Source organism: Dreissena polymorpha, chromosome 12 (assembly GCF_020536995.1).
Source record: "Dreissena polymorpha isolate Duluth1 chromosome 12, UMN_Dpol_1.0, whole genome shotgun sequence".
Lineage (NCBI taxonomy): Eukaryota > Metazoa > Mollusca > Bivalvia > Myida > Dreissenidae > Dreissena > Dreissena polymorpha.
Window position 1 is genome coordinate 19,717,510 of NC_068366.1, and position 20,122 is coordinate 19,737,631.

At 34.6% G+C, this 20,122-nt stretch overlaps 1 protein-coding gene across 2 annotated transcripts; it reads right to left on the minus strand.

The window, feature by feature from the left end:
- Positions 1-881: 881 nt before the first annotated feature.
- LOC127853299 (uncharacterized) lies at positions 882-19,060 on the minus strand. Of its 2 annotated transcripts, XM_052387706.1 has the most exons (7): positions 18,899-19,060; positions 18,031-18,277; positions 17,475-17,602; positions 16,174-17,065; positions 15,826-15,899; positions 13,813-15,492; positions 882-1,559 (listed from the first exon to the last, which is right to left on the minus strand). In XM_052387706.1, the coding sequence occupies exons 1-6, from the start codon at positions 18,951-18,953 to the stop codon at positions 15,221-15,223; spliced, it is 1,668 nt and encodes a 555-aa protein (XP_052243666.1). In that variant the 5' UTR covers positions 18,954-19,060; the 3' UTR covers positions 882-1,559; positions 13,813-15,220. The 2 variants fall into 2 exon arrangements, 1 of the variants encoding a protein (XP_052243666.1); XR_008036553.1 differs by lacking the exons at positions 13,813-15,492; positions 15,826-15,899; positions 16,174-17,065; positions 17,475-17,602; positions 18,031-18,277 and adding exons at positions 3,512-3,647; positions 4,687-4,912 and having other exon boundaries at positions 882-3,230; positions 18,899-19,034.
- Positions 19,061-20,122: the final 1,062 nt, after the last annotated feature.

Below are 20,122 nucleotides of genomic sequence, written 5' to 3' on the forward strand. Positions count from 1 at the left end.
TCTAGTTAAATTGCACTCCTCTTTTTTTCTATTTCGCGGCCTCGACTTAGTAGCTCGAGGCCACGACTTACTTACTCGTGGCATCGAGTTAGCTATGTCGTGGTCACGAGATTGAAAAAAGAGGAGTCCAAAAATTAAATAAATGAGAAATGCAATTTAAATAAAAAGAGCGGTGCAGTAAATAAAGGAAGGGTGCATTAAACAAAAGAGGAGAGAATTTTAGCTATCTCGAGATCCCGACTTAGCTAACTCGTGGCCACGAGTTAGACAGCCAATCAAATTGTTCCGCGTGGTCGTTCATGGAGATCTTTATACAACGATAAGTAATCATCAACAAAAGAGGAGAGAATTTAAGCTATCTCGAGATCCCGACTTAGCTCACTCGTGGCCACGAGTTAGTCAGCCAATCATATTGTTCCATATGGTCGTTCATGATGATCTTTATACAAACGGAAGTAATCATCACAGTAAAAGCCCGCTGTTGCCAGCTATATATATGCGTACAGAATATTTGCACATGTTACGCAAAATCTGATTGGCTGACTAACTCGTGGCCACGAGATAGCTAAAATTCTCTCCTCTATTGTTTAATTCACCCTTCTTTTATTAAATGCACCGCTCTTTTTTAAATTGCACTCCTCTTTTATTTAGATTTGCACTCCAATTTGTTTGTATCTCGTGGCCTCGAATAAGTAACTCGTGGACACAACTTAGCTAATTCGTGGCCGCGATATAGTAAGTCGTGGCCACGAGATAAAAAAAAGAGGAGTGCAATTTGAAAAAAGAGGGGTGAATGTCACCTCTATGCCACCGTACAACTCAATATTTGCCACAAGCACCGTTTATCATGTCAAATACTACTAATATACAATAAAGAAGAGTATGGTTAAAGTTTTAATGATATAAAGGATACAGAAAATGTAAATACAAGCAGATAACAACAATACAAAACTAAATGTCATTTATTAAATAAAAAAAAAATGTAAAAAGCACAGTCGATACAATCACGTTTAAATAAATTTCTTAAATAATTTATCAAAATAAAATAGTAAATGTGTATTCATTTAAGCATACATTAAAATAATATACATGGATAGGCATTTTAAAAATAATGCATGTAAAATGTAAAAACATTTATTGCGTTGTGTTTCAAGTCATATAGCTGAGTGTTTTTATTTCATACCTTTACTTTAAAGTATTCGCATTTAAATTCTCTTTTAAAGCACGTTAAAGACATTACGTTTGTGCAATTGCGACGAAAAATTTGCAGTGTCAAATCGTGATATCGTACAACGTCTTAGTAAAAAATGAGTTCATTTGGAACGCATAAACTGGACGGATCACACTTGACATAACAAGGTTTAAAAAAGAAAAGTAAAGTCAAATACAACATACAGATAAAATCATGACATGCTGATGTTCACAAAACAGAAAATCATAAACACGTTTAGCAATATACGTAGTGCTGAAATTACAGAACGTGTGATAATACTAAAAAGTGTGATATCAGATTAGCCTGTGTGGACTGAACAGGCTTATCAGGGACAACACATTTTTTCCTTAACTGGATTTTGGTTTAAAAGAGAATCCTTTTATAAAAAAAATGATATATAAGCAACAGAAAGCTAATCCTGGACAGAACTTTAAGCACATGCATTAGACACAGTTTTCCCAAAACAAGGAATATAAAGAGAACATCTTAATATGTTATATACACAAACGCATTTACATGTGCAGGAAGGTTACGGGTTGGTGCTAAAAAGGAAGGGGATAGGTTTTCTTATCGAAATGTCCCAGTCAATGTTTCCATTCAAATGGTCATCAATAGTGTTCATTTTAAAATAACTTTATTTAAGTGTTGATAAAATCTGAAGATGCAAAGTCACTCTCGATGTTTACCTAGTTACAGAATGAAAGAAGATACGGATACCAAAGATGATGTGAAATATGATTACATTATAACAACAATAACGGTCGGCAGTAAAACGTTCGACATTTCTCACTGTTTTTATCAATGGTATCGCTAGGCTTCGTTGTTGTTGTTGTTGTTTTCCTAAACATTAAATATGGAGAAAAAAAGGACAACGAAACACTGGCATATGTTATTAGAATAAAGGTTTGCATTCGAAGTTAAGTATAGAAAAATCTGTAATCTTCCATATCAGTAACGGATGTGCTTCCTTAAAATTTGAATTTTTCGTAGGGCGCATGTTTTTTTTAAATTATAAGTCGACTGTTGGGTCTGTATAAATCAATTTAAGCTATGTGTTTCAAAGAATCTTAGTCGCGGACTTAAAGAAAATAATTACTGATTGTCTCTATTTTGATTTTCTTACAAAAGTGCATTTTTACAAAAATCTGTAATATAACTGCATGGGCATAAATATAACTTTTTTATTATTAAGCACATGTTCCAAATGATATAAAGTGTTCAAGCACACAAATCAGTATCTGTTATATCCGAACTACAAGAAAAGAACTTCATTTATTTCATTTGAAAATACGTTGAATAAATGTAATTATTGTTGCCGTAAGCAAAACTGGCCTGTGGTCTGTAATCAATCTTATCATAAAATTTGACAACACACGAGTGTTTAATATTTTGTTATAAATCAATGTATAGTTTGTATATACGTACATGTACATAATTGAAATACTTTTTTATATTTTGGACGGAATTACGTATTATACATAACCACGAGTTAACTACATCGTCGGCAGTTTCCCTAAGTTATTTTCGTGCAGCAGAATACTTCAAGAACTATATAGCTAAATACATGTTCTTCCCGACAATACTATGGAATACCATTCAAGAATCATTGATAGAAGAGTTTTCTTTCCAAAACTACGTTCACACATTTACTTGGTACACACTCTTTGACAAAAAGTTGGTCGCATTTACCATTCCTCAAATATGTTCCCTATCACTTAAACGCCGGCCGGCGGGACCGAATTCGGCGCCTCCTCAAAATCAATTCCGCCCGGCGTTATGGGGGTGTTGTCCCCGGTAGATGAGGTGTCGTCCACCTGATTTTTCTTCAACTTCCGGAGGATTCTCCAACCGGCTATTATGGCGCCGGCAAGACCGGCCAGACCACCGACCGTACCGCCGACGATCGCACCGGTTCCCGGACCACCTCCGGTCTGAGGTTTGGTAATGGGTTGCAATCTGCACAATTCTGTAAAATTGCCTGTCCCACTGTTCGCTATTGCTTGCAATCTGCAGAATTCTGTAAAATTTACAAGTACCTAATATTATTATACTCTACAGTCTGATTTAAAAAAAAAACATACAACATTGTTATCGTGTTCAAAAGAACAAAAGTGTGTTTGCTTTTGTTTGTGTGAAGAGAATAATAGTGATGATAAGTGAAAAATACAATCATTGCGGATATCGAGGTAAAATTAAAGAAATTCAAGTTTTAGTGTATCACATACTTTTACGTTCAGTCATGTTAATCTTTACGTCGTACAGTGAAAACAAATACGTTAGTTTCGAAATGAAGTTTACCTGTTGGATTTGATGTTCGGTGTATGTATTCAAACGTACTGTTAATGGCGAACCTGGCATCTTCTCGTATAGCGGCATCTCCTTTTTAGCGGCATCAAATGCAGAAGTGTTAATTAAAATATGTGTTAGTTCATCTCTGAAATAAATAGATGAACATTTATAAAAAAATAATTTGGAAAGCCTCCATGTATATGTTTTATTTTCAATGAATATCTAGAATATCTAAAACGTGGTCGATCTACATATTGTAAAGAGTTCCAGTGATATTTACACAATCAAAGCGTTGAACGCTCATGAGTTTTTCGAATTTTCGGAATACATTAGTACCACAACCCACAAATTTCTAAAGTTGGTGTTAACTGTGCTGCACAACAACGGTTAAAAAACATACTTAATAAGTGAGAGAGTTAGTGAGAGCGTGTGTTAAGGAAAATATGCCTTTAAGCCTTTATTAAAATAAATAAAGACTTTATATATAGTAATTTGAATGCTAGCCTCTTTTCATTTGTACTCATCTTCTTTATAGCTTAATGGGTGTTTTTAATAACCACAAATAAAACGCAAATATAAACGAATATGTTAATTCTTTAAAACAAAATAAATGCTATATGACTTACATATCACACATCTGTTTAATCCCTATATTCTTGTATTTTTACTTGCACCGAGTAGATACTATAATTATATCTGATATAGTTGAAAGACACGGAGTTTTGCTTCGAGGTATATAATATAGTTTGATAGAAAACCGTAATTTTCAGCGGTTTTAGCTATAGACGTTCGTTTTATTTAAATGTCAGGTGAGCTTCGTGCCGATGAGTGTCAACATTTGAAATTCGAAGTTCATTAAGACCCCAAGTGACAAAACTGCTAGATGGAATGACCCGATGGGCGGCATCCTTGCCTATCGGTATTTTACTTGCGGATTTATCAAAAGTTAAAAAAATATTTTGATCCAAGTTGTTATCTCAAGTCATTTACATTTTTACTTTTATTTTCATGTGAGAGTTAGCCTGAGTGCCTAGAGGAACCCCAAAGTGCCCGATAAGTTGACCACCAACCAAACTACGATCAGCAAATTGGAGAGCTTAGTAAGAAACTCTTTCACAATTGGTAACAAGCACGTCTATCACTGTCTGAAGTTGAAGTAAAAAAAGGCTTTAAAAAATCGTTACCTTTGTGCGATTGATTTTGCGTCGGCTTCAGTGAAAAGACACGCCACTGTGAGGCTGTTTGCATTTGTCCTCGGAGTGCAGCCACATCTCCGTATTTCTGAGACGGTTTTGTTAATGACAATTCCAATCAATTTTGTAGCACTAGGGAGGACTTCCTCGCTGCAGTTTCCGTCAACGGTAACTTGCATTTTAAAATACGCATCTTCAATGGATCTGATGGAAGTGACTAAAATTAAATGATAATACACAACCCACTAATTGCAATTTATTAGTTATAAAAACGTCAAAGGTTATATTGAACCTAAATTATTAAATACATATCATTATTATAATTAATTACCCCCGAAAATAGCATGGCCTTTTCGTTTTCATAATTTAGTTGAGACTACTTCAAAATCATAAAAATATATTATTTAAAAGAACTCACATGTATGAGAAGAAAACTCCACAAATAAGATAGATCGAAATTTAACATGGTATTTTCAACTAATTTCGTTTATCACTTTATTATGTGTAAACAAAATATGGATAAAATCTAACACTACATATACAGAATGAAATTTCTGAATAAAATGTTGATTAATTTAAGATCCATTAGTAACAACTGAACCAATTTTACGCATCATACTTTGTACACTTGACAGACTGTCGACCTTATTTTACCATGTAAGAGAAGCCATTTTTGTACGCAATTGTTGAAAACGGCCATAATGAAGTTTCTGCTTGCGAAACTTAACTGAATGACAATGTAAACGCCAATACATAATAAAAAAACTTATTTTATGAAACGTTTAAAATGTTTGTTTAATTTTTACACTTACAAAACAGACCCATAAACAATACGAATCTCCAAAAGTTTAAATCCACGGAATACATTTTCGAGCGTTCATGTTATTTTCAACACTAGATCATTATATCTTATCACCTCTGTATATATATAAATGTTCAATACAAGATTAAAGTTCCCCCAATCAATAGCTGGAACATTATTACCTTTGAGTTGGCAGTGCACGTTGACGTCCTGATAAAAGTTGGGTCGGTGCCCTGTTTAAAATACATATAGCAATCACTCTGATAGGGACTTTTTGCTACAATTGTTACAAGTTTGGAACACTACAGTACAACATCCGGTATTGATATATACATTAATAAAAAATACGAAGGGATAAATAGAACAGAACACAAAGTTAAATTCATATAACTAGAACATGTCCTGTGCATCGTTATATATACGAAACTGACAATATAGAAGCAGTAACCACATGCATAGTAATTCGAACGTGACCAAAATGGCATACAAAAAGGTGTAAAAATGCACTAAGGCCTTCAAGTTTGCATTCAATGCATCAGTTCTCATTTAAAAGTATTTTAACAATATATCTCGGGTTTAGTTAGAACTTTAGTGTTAATATTTGTTTAAAAAAGTACAACAGTGTGGGTAAAGAATTCATCTCAATTAAAGGTCTTATTAAAGCTACGTTTGGTATATAATTGGCTTTGTTTGAAATGTGTGGTTTCGCATGATTTTTGTGGCCTCATCAGCTTTGAGGAATTATTTATCATAATCAAATCAGATATTAAAACTTGAACAGGGTCAGATATTATCACTTGTCGCAAATTACAAAATTACGGAAGTACTGATTGATTATTGATCTGTACATCTGAAAAACATTATCATATGAACTTAAATACCGAAATCAAACAACTTAGAATAATGTTTTCTTTCTGCTTATGATATAACTTGAGCAAAATTATAATTAAGTGCCAAAGACAAATGAATATGTATGTAGCCTTGTCAGTAATGCCCGACTAAAGCTGTGTTTGAAACGTGGTCTTTGTTTGCGATGATATAGGAAGTTCTATATCACGGTGTACATGAACTATCTCAAATATACGAATATTTTTTCAATTTTACAGGATTAAACAAGATTTTGAAGTAAAAATGCTAGATTATAATAACCGAACCTCTCCACTGTTAAAAGCTATATTATGTCAAACTGACGAAGTTCGATTGCTGTATTTATATCGCTGTTTAAAAAGATAATAATGTTTATTCGCTCAAGAATTAACTGTCTTATTCAACGCAAACGCTATTTTCCTAAGGGATCACCGAAACTCAAATCCAAATGGTATAATCCATCCTACTGTAACACATAGACTCGTCCACTAACTACAAAACCACTGCCCGTGCAAATTGTCGGTCTTTTACTAGATCGTCGCATCACAGGGTAGGTCGCGCTATGGTTTACAAGTTTACATTTACCACCCACCCTCCCACTTAATTTTTTATTGTAACACGATGCTTGCCAGATTTTTGTTATATTCCAGTGTTGTCGAGAATTACGAGCTCCATTACAAACCCACATCGTCATGGCTGGGAGTTAACAGCGTACGGAACACCGTCAGTCTGTCCAATGGTCTACTTAGTTCGGCCTCCGACGACAGGTTCCTGCGTAATTGACTGTACCAGTGTTAAAGAATGTTCAGTTCTGTGCGCTACAGAGTACAGCACAGAACGTATGTCTAAACATAACCCACCGCACAACACAGGTACATGTGCGGTTCGTACATGCGTATGGTTGTCACGTCAGTGATGGTCACTCATGCGGACATATGCGGGAATGTGCACGGTTTTCATTATTTTATCAGCTCTACGCTAGACTTTGATCAGTTAACTTTTTTTTGTAATTCCAACCACATTAATAAATTAGTTAAAATGACCAGTTATGTTTAAGTTACATAATGTCCACAGTTACATTTTAATATTGGTTGTTTTCGGGTACATTTTTCCAGAGTTATTTTACATTGAGTGAAGTTTTATCTCTGGTTTTTACTCTGGCCTTGAAAACACCAGTTAAGGATAAAGAATAGAAGTGATGTATACAAATTAAAGTTGTACTGTCATGTTTTTCTACGATTATACTTGATTGTTATATATTACGATATGTAATATTAGTGTATGTATGTTGTCAAAAAACTGATCGCAAGTCTTGCCAAATGCAAAACGATTTGTGTTTTGAGCTTAGTTGTGTGAAGACCAAATTATTGTGTTCATCGGCATAGTTTCCTCGAACACACTTCCCGCTTGTCACGGGGGATAGACATTATGTACTTAAATGTCCCGCTGTTCTCGGGGGAACCTGTATAATACAATTGATCCCAGCCTTGACATTATTATGCCAAACCTTTAAGATAATAAATTGCGTAGTTAAACTGTTTTGCGTTTGTCGTTGAATAAGTGTGACAAAAAAAAGTCACGTTAATAAACATTCGTCACAATCTGTTAGTAACATCATTTTGTAAGCCCGCTACACACCTTAGGCTATATATAGATATAGTCAGAAGATACCCGATTACGGAATTCGGATAGTGCCATCTATAATCTCGCACTTCTTTCATCAAGGGCGACACACGACACACGAAGCGATACACGATATTTTGCGCGACAGTCGCGGCGACGCACGATATTTTGCGCGACAATCGCGGCGACGCACGATATTTTGCGCGATACACAAAGAGACGCGCGAGAATGTACCACGAAATATCGCCCTTGTGTAGATAGCCCAAAAGGCGATATATCGTGTTAAATATATCGTACGTCGCCGCGACTGTCGCGCAAAATATCGTGCGTCGCCGCGACTGTCATACAGACCAAAAACTCTGTGTAAAGTCCGACAAGTCTGTATACAGACCAACAACTATATGTGCAGACCAACAACTATGTGTGCAGACCGACAACTTAATTTACAGAACAACTCTGTGTACTGACCAACAACAATGTGTACAGACCGACGACCAACAACTCTGTGTACGGACCAACAACTCTGTGTACAGACCGACAACTATGTGTACAGACCGACAGCTATGTGTACCACCCGAACAACCTATGTTTATTTTTGACAACTCTGTGTACAGACCAACAACTTTGTGTACAGACCGACAACTATGTGTTCAGATCAACAACTCTGTGTTAAGAGCTACAATTATGTGTACAGACCAACAACTCTGTGTAAACACCTACAACTCTGTTTACAGACCGACAACTCTCTGTACAGAAAGACAAAACTTTGTACAGACCGACAACTCTAGTACAGACCGACATAGTTTGTTTTAAACAGTACATGAACATAATAACTTACAACCTGTTAAAAAATCAGGCTTAAACTTTCACGACAATAAGTACTATGTGATACGACCAAATTCATATGGTGCACTTTCGGTTTAGAAAAGGTATACATGATAATTACGCATTGTGGAAACGGGACCAAATGTAACATAGCAGCCACTGAAACGGTTAGCATTGCCGATACCAATGATATTTAGTGGCAAAGCAGAAGGATACAAGAACAACAACATACCTTTTAAATTATCATAGGTTATATTCTCTTGTTTATAACAACCATATAAATAATTATCAATTAATGTCTGAATGTGATGACACATTTTGATATTTGGACACTTGTTACGTTAGTTTGAGATTTATTGATCGAAAGCAAATATGGAAAAGTATTGGTACACTGACTAAATAAACTTGGTTTAGGTTATTCTTTTAAATTAAACTAGTGTTTTATCCCAAGAAGTGGGTTGACAAAGTACGCGAAACGGTTGTCACAAGGTTAAGTCGTCTTTTTCGGAAACGACGTCAGCTTCAAATGGGTCAAAATCTCATTTTTAGCCACTTTAATATTATGTGCTGGTATTTGCGGAATACATGTATAAGAAATATGATACGAATCCATTATATAAATTTACACGTTTATCCTGCACACTCATGTGCGTGGATATAAATTATACACATGATACTACATCAGAAAATTCACATCATAGTATAAGTGTCCACACATTGCTTTTTATGCAATTGACATTAGTTTTGTTTTCACGACTGAAATATATCGTGCGTTAGCATTTTATTAAGACGCAGGTTTCTTGCCAAACACAATAATAACTAATGGCGTTTAATACATGAAAACTATAAACAAGATACTTAAGATAAACAAAAAATCAGACTGTATTATTTCCAGCAAACATGCAAATGTCGGTAGCTTATTGTTTCTTTCATGCATGATTTCAAATTAGGCTGACATAGTACTGATCTTGGTGGCCTGCGAGTTTGAATGTATAAGGTTTAAATAAAGTGCATCATTTTTATGGAAATCTGGCTTATGAAAAACCCAATAATTTAACATGTTTGAATTACACTATTAAACTATATAACATGACTTTTCTTGTGTTCAATATTTCAAAACGCGAATTTACGATTTTTACAATAGAATAAAATAAAATGAATTTACTTATTTACTTAAACTTGTTAATTTTTGCGCAAAAATGTTGGACTAATTAGGAATGTTTTAGAGTTAGCGCCGACAACAAACTAAATGCTAAGTTTTCGTAATACGTACAGCTGCAAAAGCATGTGCCGGAACGGCCGATGTTAAAGAATTAAATGTTTTATTCGGAGGAATCGGAATCAAATCCATATGGCAAAAATATTGCAAATTTCTTTATGTAATTCTCGAATTTTTAATTGCTAGAATTTGACACTCGCACACTTCAGGATAAAAAAAATGTAAACTTGACCCATTTATCCTACAAATTGCGTGAAATAATGAACATGCAACATTATCCGCATAACCATCACAGGTGGTTAGCGTGTGGCTATGATATTAATTAGAGAAAACATATATATATATATATATATATATATATATATATATATATATATATATATATATATATATATATATATATATATATATATATATATATATATATATATATATATATACAGGCATTTCCCCAGGAATTAGTTCAGTCACAGCGGCAAGTTAGTGCGAAAGGGGGATGGTGTGGAAGGGGGCGTGTCCCCTTTGGCGTGTCGATTTTTTGTATGTCTATAAATGTTTTAAATCAAAATCTACACTACTTTGGAGCTACTAAAACACACCATTCTCTTGTATGATTTATTTATATTTCCTCAATTTATTTCATTCAAGTCATATATTATAATATTAAAGCAAAATAATAATAGACATAAGAACGCAAACAATGATTGAAAAAAAACCATATTTTACCACAACTATGCATGCATAATATATCTATACATTGTTTAGCTCAAAAAACAGTTCTGCGGGGCTTCTATGGTGCCAGGCATCCACCATTCTCCCGACGTCCACTGCCTTAATGTCTGGCCCTTCAATGCTGATGAGGCCAACACATGCCAGCTTGTAGAGATGGATGTGGCTGTTCCGTAAATGGAATGTCACCCACTCTATTGCCTCACCAGCCTTCTTCTCTGTGCTCTGTAAGCTGCCCCGAACCTACCTCCAGTTTTTAATTGTTTCTTCAACGGGAAAGTGGTTGTTGTCAGCCAGTTTCTAAAAAAAATACAAAGTTACACTAATTGATTATTCATTGGTAGAAAATAAATATCATGCTCAAGTTTTAGTGCACTACCTTGATGTCATGCTCGCCACGGTTGCCCATGTCGCCAGTAGGGAACTTGGTTGTGTTGTAAACCTCAAACAGTTGCAGCAATGGCAAGTCCGGAAACCGCTCTTTTATGTTGGACATCAGCTGCTGCACAAAAGGCTTGTACAACTGGAAATGAGTCGGCAACACATTAGTTGAGAATTGTGATCTTTTTGCTACAAACTTCTTTTTTTTAAGTTTAGATAAGTAAATATTGTCTTACCTCCTTCAACCTCTTTACTCATGGAAAATCTTGTTTCCAACTGCTTTCGAACCCACTAGCACGCTGCTTGAATCGCTTCGTTTGTGGGTGAGGACTTTCAAGATCACAGGAAACGTCCTGGGCACTATCACTTATTGCACTCTCTGAGGAGGATTCATTATTAGTCCTGACGAAAAAAATTAGTAATTGAAGAATTTCCTGACACAGGGGCTTGTAGTTTCTTAGATCTTTTCAATCCTGCACACGAACAAAGAAAAATAATGTGTGCAGGCATATAGCGTTTTCCGTAAATATGAAAGTAACTATTGGATGTGAAAACATTAAATGTTCGTACTCTTAATTTATAGAAGCTGTTGAGAGAACAATGTGAAAACATTTAAATATATATTTATAACAAGGTATTCAACTCGAAATCACCCGAAACAGGGTGTATCGCTTTGAACAGCCATTACTTTATCAATTTTGCAACGATTTTCATGAACCCGGTCTTATTCAACGCATAAATTAATTTCCTTTCTGGAAACGTATATATCTTGTTATATTTCTTCACATTTGTTTTAAAATTAAGGTTATTTACAAAACATAGGATAAAACTGACCTTATCAACACTTTATACACCCCTTAAAAACAGTTGCACTTGTTAACGATATGTTGCGTCATGAATTGCAACATGCTTTAATCCACAGGTGGTTAGCGTGTGGCTATGATATTAATTAGTGAAAACATCATTTTGAATGATAAATTATCATATTATAACGAAAAATAAACTTTTCTGAAAAAATAATTATAATATATATAACAAGGTATCCAACTCGAAATCATCCGAAAACGGGGTGCATCGTTTTGAACAGCCATTACTTCATCAATTTCTTCACATGCTGGGTCAAATTTTAAGAAATAAAACCATACACAATTCGCTTGACCTACTTGACAGCGATCCGACAGGAATCATGAATGAAATCTCCAGGTGTAAAGACACACCTTCGCAATGGACCAATGAAATCACTCGTGTGTTTAAAATGTTAGTTGAAATGTATGTAAACAAAGATTTCAAACAGCGCTGGACAGTTAGTTTTGATGCATAATGCAACGGCAAGCACGGTAAGAATGCTTTTTTTATACGTTTTATTGAATTATGGTATCGAGGTCCGTGAACTTTGCAGAGAAACTGCCCTTTACTCCGTGAATATTTCAGTCTTAGATCCGGGCTGATCGGTGTCAAGTGGATCACGCGAGTGTTATTTCTTAAAAGTTGACCCAGTATTTGTAAAAATATTGCAAGACATGCACATTTCCAAAAAGGAAATTCATGTATGCGTTGAATAAGACAGAGATCGTGAAAATCGCTGCAAAATTGATAAAGCAATGGCTGTTCAAAGCGATGCACCCTGTTTTCCGGTGATTTCGAGTTGAATACTTTGTTATATATATTTTTTTTAATTCAGAGAAGTTGATTGTTCGTTATAATATTATTATTTATCATTCAAAATGATGTTTTCACTAATTAATATCATAGCCACATGCTAACCACCTGTTATCACCATGAGGACCATATATTGCACCTCTGTACGCGAGGTTGGTGTGGATGCCATTCTCAACACCTTAAGTTGCTTTTACAATAACAACCTAGTATTTGCTACAAGCACCGTTTATCATGTCCAATATTCATATTATCATTTAAACATGGTTTTACGTTAACTTTAATAACCCTGCGCAAATGAAATATACATTGAATATGAATCGATGTCATCAAATCAGATAAAGAAGAGTATGGTTAAAGTTTTAATGATATAAAGGATACAGAAAATGTAAATACAAGCAGATAACAACAATACAAAACCAAAGCATGAATAAATGTCATTTATTGAATTTAAAAAAAATGTAAAAATGACAGTAAATACAATCACGTTTAAATAAATTTCGTAAATAATCTATCAAAATAAAACAGGAAATGTGTATTTATTTAAGCATACATTAAAATAATATACATGGAAAGGCATTTTAAGAATAAGGGGCATGTAACATGTAAAAACATTTATTGCTAAGTGTTTTTATTTCATACCTTTACTATAAAGTATTAGCAATTTAATTCGCTTTTACAGCACGTTACAGACATTACGTTAGTGCAATTGCGACGAAAAGTGTTGTGTCAAATTGTTATATCGTACATTGTCTTAGTAAAAAATGAGTTTATTTGGAACGCATAAACTGGACGGATCACACTTGACATAACAAGGTTAAAAAAGAAAAGTAAAGTCAAATACAACATAAAGATAAAATCATGACATGTTGAGGTTCACAAAACAGACAGACATAAACACGTTTAGCAGTATTCGTAGTGCTGAACTTAAAAAACGTGTGATAATACTAAAAAATGTGATATCAGATTAGCCTGTGTGGACTGAAATGGCTTATCAGGGACAACACATTTTTACCTTAACTGGATTTCGGTTTAAAAGAGAATCCTTTTATTAAAAAAATGACATAAAAGCAGCAGAAAGTGTCGTCCCTGATTATCCTGTGCAGAATGAACTGGCTAATCCTGGACAGAACTTTAAAGCACATGCATTAGACACAGTTTTCCAAAAACAAGGAATATAAAGAGAACATCTTACGTTACATACACAAACGCAATTACATGTGCAGGAAGGTTACGAGTTGGTGCTAAAAAGGAAGGGGGTAAGTTTGCTTATCAAAATGTTCCAGTCAATGTTTCCATTCAAATAGTCATTAATAGTGTTCATTTTAAAATAACGTTTTTTAAGTGTTGATAAAATGTGTGGAAAGCGAAGTCATTCTGGGTGTTTACCTGGTAACAATGACTGAAGAAACAAATACCAAAGATGATGCGAACTATGATGCCATTACAACAACAATAACGGTCGGAAGTAATACGTTCGACATTTCTTGCTGTTTTTATCAATGGTACCGGTAGGCTTCGTTGTTGTTGTTGTTTTCCTAAACATTAAGTATGGAGAAAAAAAAGGACAACGAAACACTTGCATGTGTCCTTAGAATAAAGGTTTGCATTCCAAGTGAAATATAGATATCTGTAATCTTCCATATCAATAATGGATGTGCTTCTTTAAAGTTTGATTTTTCGTAGGGTCCATGTCTTTTTTTAAATTATAAGTCGACTGTTGGATCTGTATTATTCAATTTAGTGCTATGTGTTTCAAAGAATCTTAGTCGCGGACTTAAAGAAAATAATTATGTTACTGATTGTCTCTATTTTGATTTTCTTACAAAAGTGCATTTTTACACTAATCTGTAATATAACTGCATGGGCATAAATATTACTTTTTTATTATTAAGCACATGTTCCAAATGATATATAGTGTTCAAGCACACAAACCAGTATCTGTTATATCCGAACTACAAGAAAAGAACTTTACTTATTTTATTTGAAAATACGTTGAATAAATGTGATTATTGTTGCCGTTAGAAAAACTGGCCAGTGGTCTGTAATCAATCTTATCATAAAATTTTACAACACAAGAGTGTTTAATATTTTTCTAAAATGCAATGTATAGTTTGTATATACAAACATATACATAATTATTTGAAACACTTTTTTTATATTTTGAACGGAATTACGTATTATACATAACCATATGTTTACTACATCGTCGGCAGTTGCCCTACTTTATTTTCGTGTAGCAGAATACTTCAAGAACTATAAAGCTTAATACATTTTCTTCCTGACAATGCTATGGAATGAGCTTGAACAATCATTGATAAAAGAGTTTTCTTTCCAAAACTACGTTCACACATTTACTTGTTACACACTCTTTGACAAAATGATGGGCGCATAGTCCGTTACTCAAATCAGTTCCCTATCACTTAAACGCCGGCCGGCGGGACCGAATTCGGCGCCTCCTCAAAATCAATTCCGCCCGGCGAAATGGGGGTTGTGTCGCCGGTAGAAGCTGTATCGCTAACTTGATTTTTCTTCAACTTCCGGATGATTCTCCAACCGGCCATTACGGCGCCGGCAAGGCCAGCCAAACCTCCGACCGTACCGCCGACGATCGCACCAGTCCCCGGACCTTCTCCGGTCTGAGGTTCGTTACTGCCCGTCCCACTGGTCGATATTTGATGCAATCTCTCGAATTCTGTTAAATATATTAACAATCGATATTATTGTTTTCCGCAATCTCATTTTAAAATCAATAGGATATTGGCATCGTGTTCAGAAGTACAACATGTATTTGCTTTTGTTTCAGTAAAGATAATATATGGTTTTCTTTATGCATACATTTATACTTAAGCGTATGTGTCACTTTGCAAATTAAATTAAATATTGATTTGATATTAGAAAGTGGTGTCCTGGCATTACAAACGACAACAGTATGCCATGCCTCCAACGGAAGCATACAGTCCGTGGCATTATAACGCGTAATTTTGCATAAAAAACATATAAAAATAAACTTTAGGCACCACCTTACCTGGCGATGGTTCTAAAACAAGTGTTCCATTACCGCACGTGACGTCTTTGCTGAGACTGCTGTTCAGTTCAGCGCTAACGTTGATTATGAAAATATACGCTTAAATGATAACGTGTGTTTATGCAAGAAAAGTGTTTAATTATGAAAAGCATGCATGCAAATGCGGGAATCTAAATTATTTTGTCCAATTAAAAGAAAACAAGGTAGTTTTTTTTTTCAAAAATAAAAGTTAAATGAGAAGATGATACTTGACGAAAAAGGGTAAACCATATAATCCTTCTTCATATAAACTACATGTATATCCTTAAAAATGTCCACATAAAGCATGCAATTATTCAAATTATATACCTGTTGGTCCTGGTGTATTCATCCGCTTCGAAAAATAAGCAGAAAGTCAGATGGCCATCCGAACAATTTGTATCTAGCGTACAATTGTCCTGACAGCGCCATATCTTCTTGTCTTTCAGGTGAAGAACAGACCTCAGAATATTCGTGGCCTTCAATATAGCATCCTCGTCGCAAGGATTGTCAATCGAAAGGTGTACTTCGAAATACGCGCCCCAAATTGTTGGTGGACTCGTAAGTCCGATTGGATTAGTTGTATCGTGGCTGCCCCAAATTGTTGGTGGACTCGTAAGTCCGATTGGATTAGTTGTACCGTGGCTGCCCCAAATTGTTGGTGGACTCGTTAGTCCGATTGGATTAGTTGTACCGTGGCTGCCCCCGCCCAAAATTGTTGGTGGACTCGTAAGTCCGATTGGATTAGTTGTACCGTGGCTGCCCCCTCTCCAAATTGTTGGTGGACTCGTAAGTCCGATTGGATTAGTTGTAATGTGGCTGCCCCCGCCCAAAATTGTTGGTGGACTCGTAAGTGCGATTGGATTAGTTGTACCGTGGCTGCCCCCGCCCCAAATTGTTGGTGGACTCGTAAGTCCGATTGGATTAGTTGTACCGTGGCTGTCCCCGCCCAAAATTGTTGGTGGACTCGTAAGTGCGATTGGATTTGTTGTACCGTGGCTGCCCCCGCCCCAAATTGTTGGTGGACTCGTAAGTCCGATTGGATTAACTGTACCGTGGCTGCCCCCGCCCCAAATTGTTGGTGGACTCGTAAGTCCGATGGGATTAGTTGTACTGTGGCTGCCCCCGCCCCAAATTGTTGGTGGACTCGTAAGTCCGATTGGATTAGTTGTACCGTGGCTGCTCCTGTTGTTATCTTTCATGTGTTTTAATCTCTGATACACTGTAATAAACAATTGTTATCATATATGGTATCGCATATCGGATATACACTTTGGGAACTACACAATCAGGGAGAGAAAGTGTATCAGGGGTGGTTTTAAACAACAAAGCTACGCGTACAGTATCGAGTGAAAAAACTAAACAGAACAGTTTTTTATCAACAAAGAAGGATTTATGGGAAAAAAGGCTTGGATGTTTTTATTTTTGCTTGTATGATACATGATGCATTATATGCGAATATACACGTATAGTTGTGTAAAATAATCTGTTAAATTTGAACAATACAATCATTTTGGATAGAGAGGTTTCATTAAAGATATTTTTGTTTTAGTTGATCATATTGAATACTTTTTATAATGATCATCTTAACATCGTCAAATTAAAACATCTATTTGTGAAATGAAGTTTACCTGTTAGATTTGTTGTTCGGTTTATGTATTCAAACGTACTGCAAATGGCGTACGTGCTATTGAAGTGAAACTTTGTGTTCACTGCAGCGTTTGCATAAATTTCAGCTAGAATATGTGTAATTTCATCCCTGAAAAAAATAATGACGATTTATAAAAACAATATTGAAAAGTGTTCATGTTGGTGCTTTATTTTAATGAAGAATATGTACGACATTATTGATCTACATACTACAGTTAAAGTGTTATTAACAGAATCAAAGCGCTAACCGTATTACGTTTTCATAATTTCGTAACATTGATCACAACCCACAGTTTTCAAAAATTGATGTTGATTTCGACCTTAGTTAAAACTTAAAGTAACATATTCTTAAAGTTTATTGAGATGGTGCGCTAAGGCAAATATGCCATCAGTCTATATTAATTTAAATATATAATTAAGATATAATTATTTGACTGATAGCCTCTTTCCCTCTGTATTCAGCTAGTTGTACTTTTTTTAAAGAATCATCATTTCCTGTCTGAAGGTATTGTAAACGAATGTTTTACAAATTGTTACCTGTTAGCGATTGTTTTTGCGTCAGCTACAGTGAAAAGGCATGCCGCTTTTGTAACGGTACTCTTGCAATTTGTAATCTGAGAAATCTGAGAGCATGTATTACTACATCTCCATATTTCTGAGTCGGTTTTATTAATGAAAAATCCAATCACCGTTGTAGCACTATTCAGAGCTTTCTCGCTGCAGTCTCCGTCAACGGCCACTTGCATTTCAAAATACGCATCTTCAATGGATCTTATGGAAGTGACTGTAATTAAATGATAATACACGACCAATTAATTGCAATTAATAAGTTATTAATATGTCAAAGGTTATATTGAAAATAAATTATTAAATATAAATTATTACTATAATTAATTACCCTAAACAAATAAAATGGCTTGTTCGTTTTCATAATGTAGTTGAGACTACTTCAAAATCATAATACATATATTACCAGTATTTAAAAAAACTCATACGTATGACAAATAGACTGCACAAATAAGGTTGATAAAAAATTAACACGGTATTTTAAACCCAATTAATTGATTATTTCATTATGTGTAAACAATTCATGGATATAATTGAACATTTCATATACATAATGAAATTTCTGAAAAAAATGTTGATTAATTTAAGATCCGGTGGTAACAACTGAACCAATTGTACGCATCATACTTTGTAGACTTGACAGATTGTAAACCTTATTTCACCGATTAAGAGAAGCCATTTTTGTACGCAATTAATAAATACAGCAATTATGAAATTTCTGCTTGCGGACCTTAATTTAAGGACAATGTAAACGCCAATAAAGAATATACAAAAAACTTATTTTGCGAAACATTTAAAAAAATTGTTTATATTGTATACGATTTTTGTTGACACTTACAAAACAGACCCATACACAATACAAAACTCCAAAAGTTTAAATCCACGGAATACATTTTCAAGCGTTCATGTAATTTTCAACACTAGATCATCATATCTAATCGCCGCTATATATATATATAAATGTTCAATAAAAGATTCAAGTTCCCCCAAACAATAGCTGGAACATTATCACCTTTAAGTGGGCAGTGCATGTTGACGTTTTGATAAAAGTTGGGTCGATGCCCTGTTTAAAATACATATAGCAATCACTCTGATAGGGACTTTTTGCTGCAATTGCTACAAGTTTGGGACACCACTCTACGACATCCGGTATTGATATATACATTAATTAAAAATGCGAAGGGATAAATAGAACAGAACACAAAGTTAAATTCATATAACTAGAACAAGTCCTGTGCATCGTTATATATACGAAACTGACAATATAGAAGCAGTAACCACATGCATAGTGATGCGAAAGTGACCAAAATGGTATATAAAAAGGTGTAAAAATGCACTAAGGCCTCCACGTTTGCATTCAATGCATCAGTTTCCATTTTAAAAGCATTTTTTCAATATATCTCGTGTTTAGCTAGAACTTTAGTGTTAATATTTGTTTAAAAAGTACAACAGTGTGGGTAAAGAATTCATCTCAATTAGAGGTCTTATTAAAACTACGTTTGGTATATTATATGGCTTCTTTTGAAAATTGTGGTTTCGCATGATTTTTGTGGCTTTATCAGCTTTCAAGAATTAATCATCATAATCAGATCAGATATTAAAACTTGAACATGGTCAGATATTATCACTTGTCGCAAATTACGAAATTACGGAAGTACTAATTGATTATTCATCTTTGCATTTAAATAGCATTATCATAAGAACTTAAGTACCGAAATCAAACAACTTAGAATAAAGTTTTCTTTCTACTTATGATATTACTTGAGCAAAATTATAATTATGTGCCAAAGGCAAAGGAATATGTATGTAGCCTTGCCAGTAATGCCCGACAACAGCTATGTTTGAAACGTGGTCTTTGTTTGCGATGATATAGGAAGTTCTATATCACGGTGCACATGACTTCAGTTATCTCAAATATACGAATAGTTTATCAATTTTACAGGATTAAACGGGATTTTGACGGTAAAAATGCTAGATAATAATAACCGAACCTCTCAACTTTTAAAAGCTATATTATGTCAAGCGTGCGAAGGTCGATTGCTGTATTTACCTCGCTGTTAAA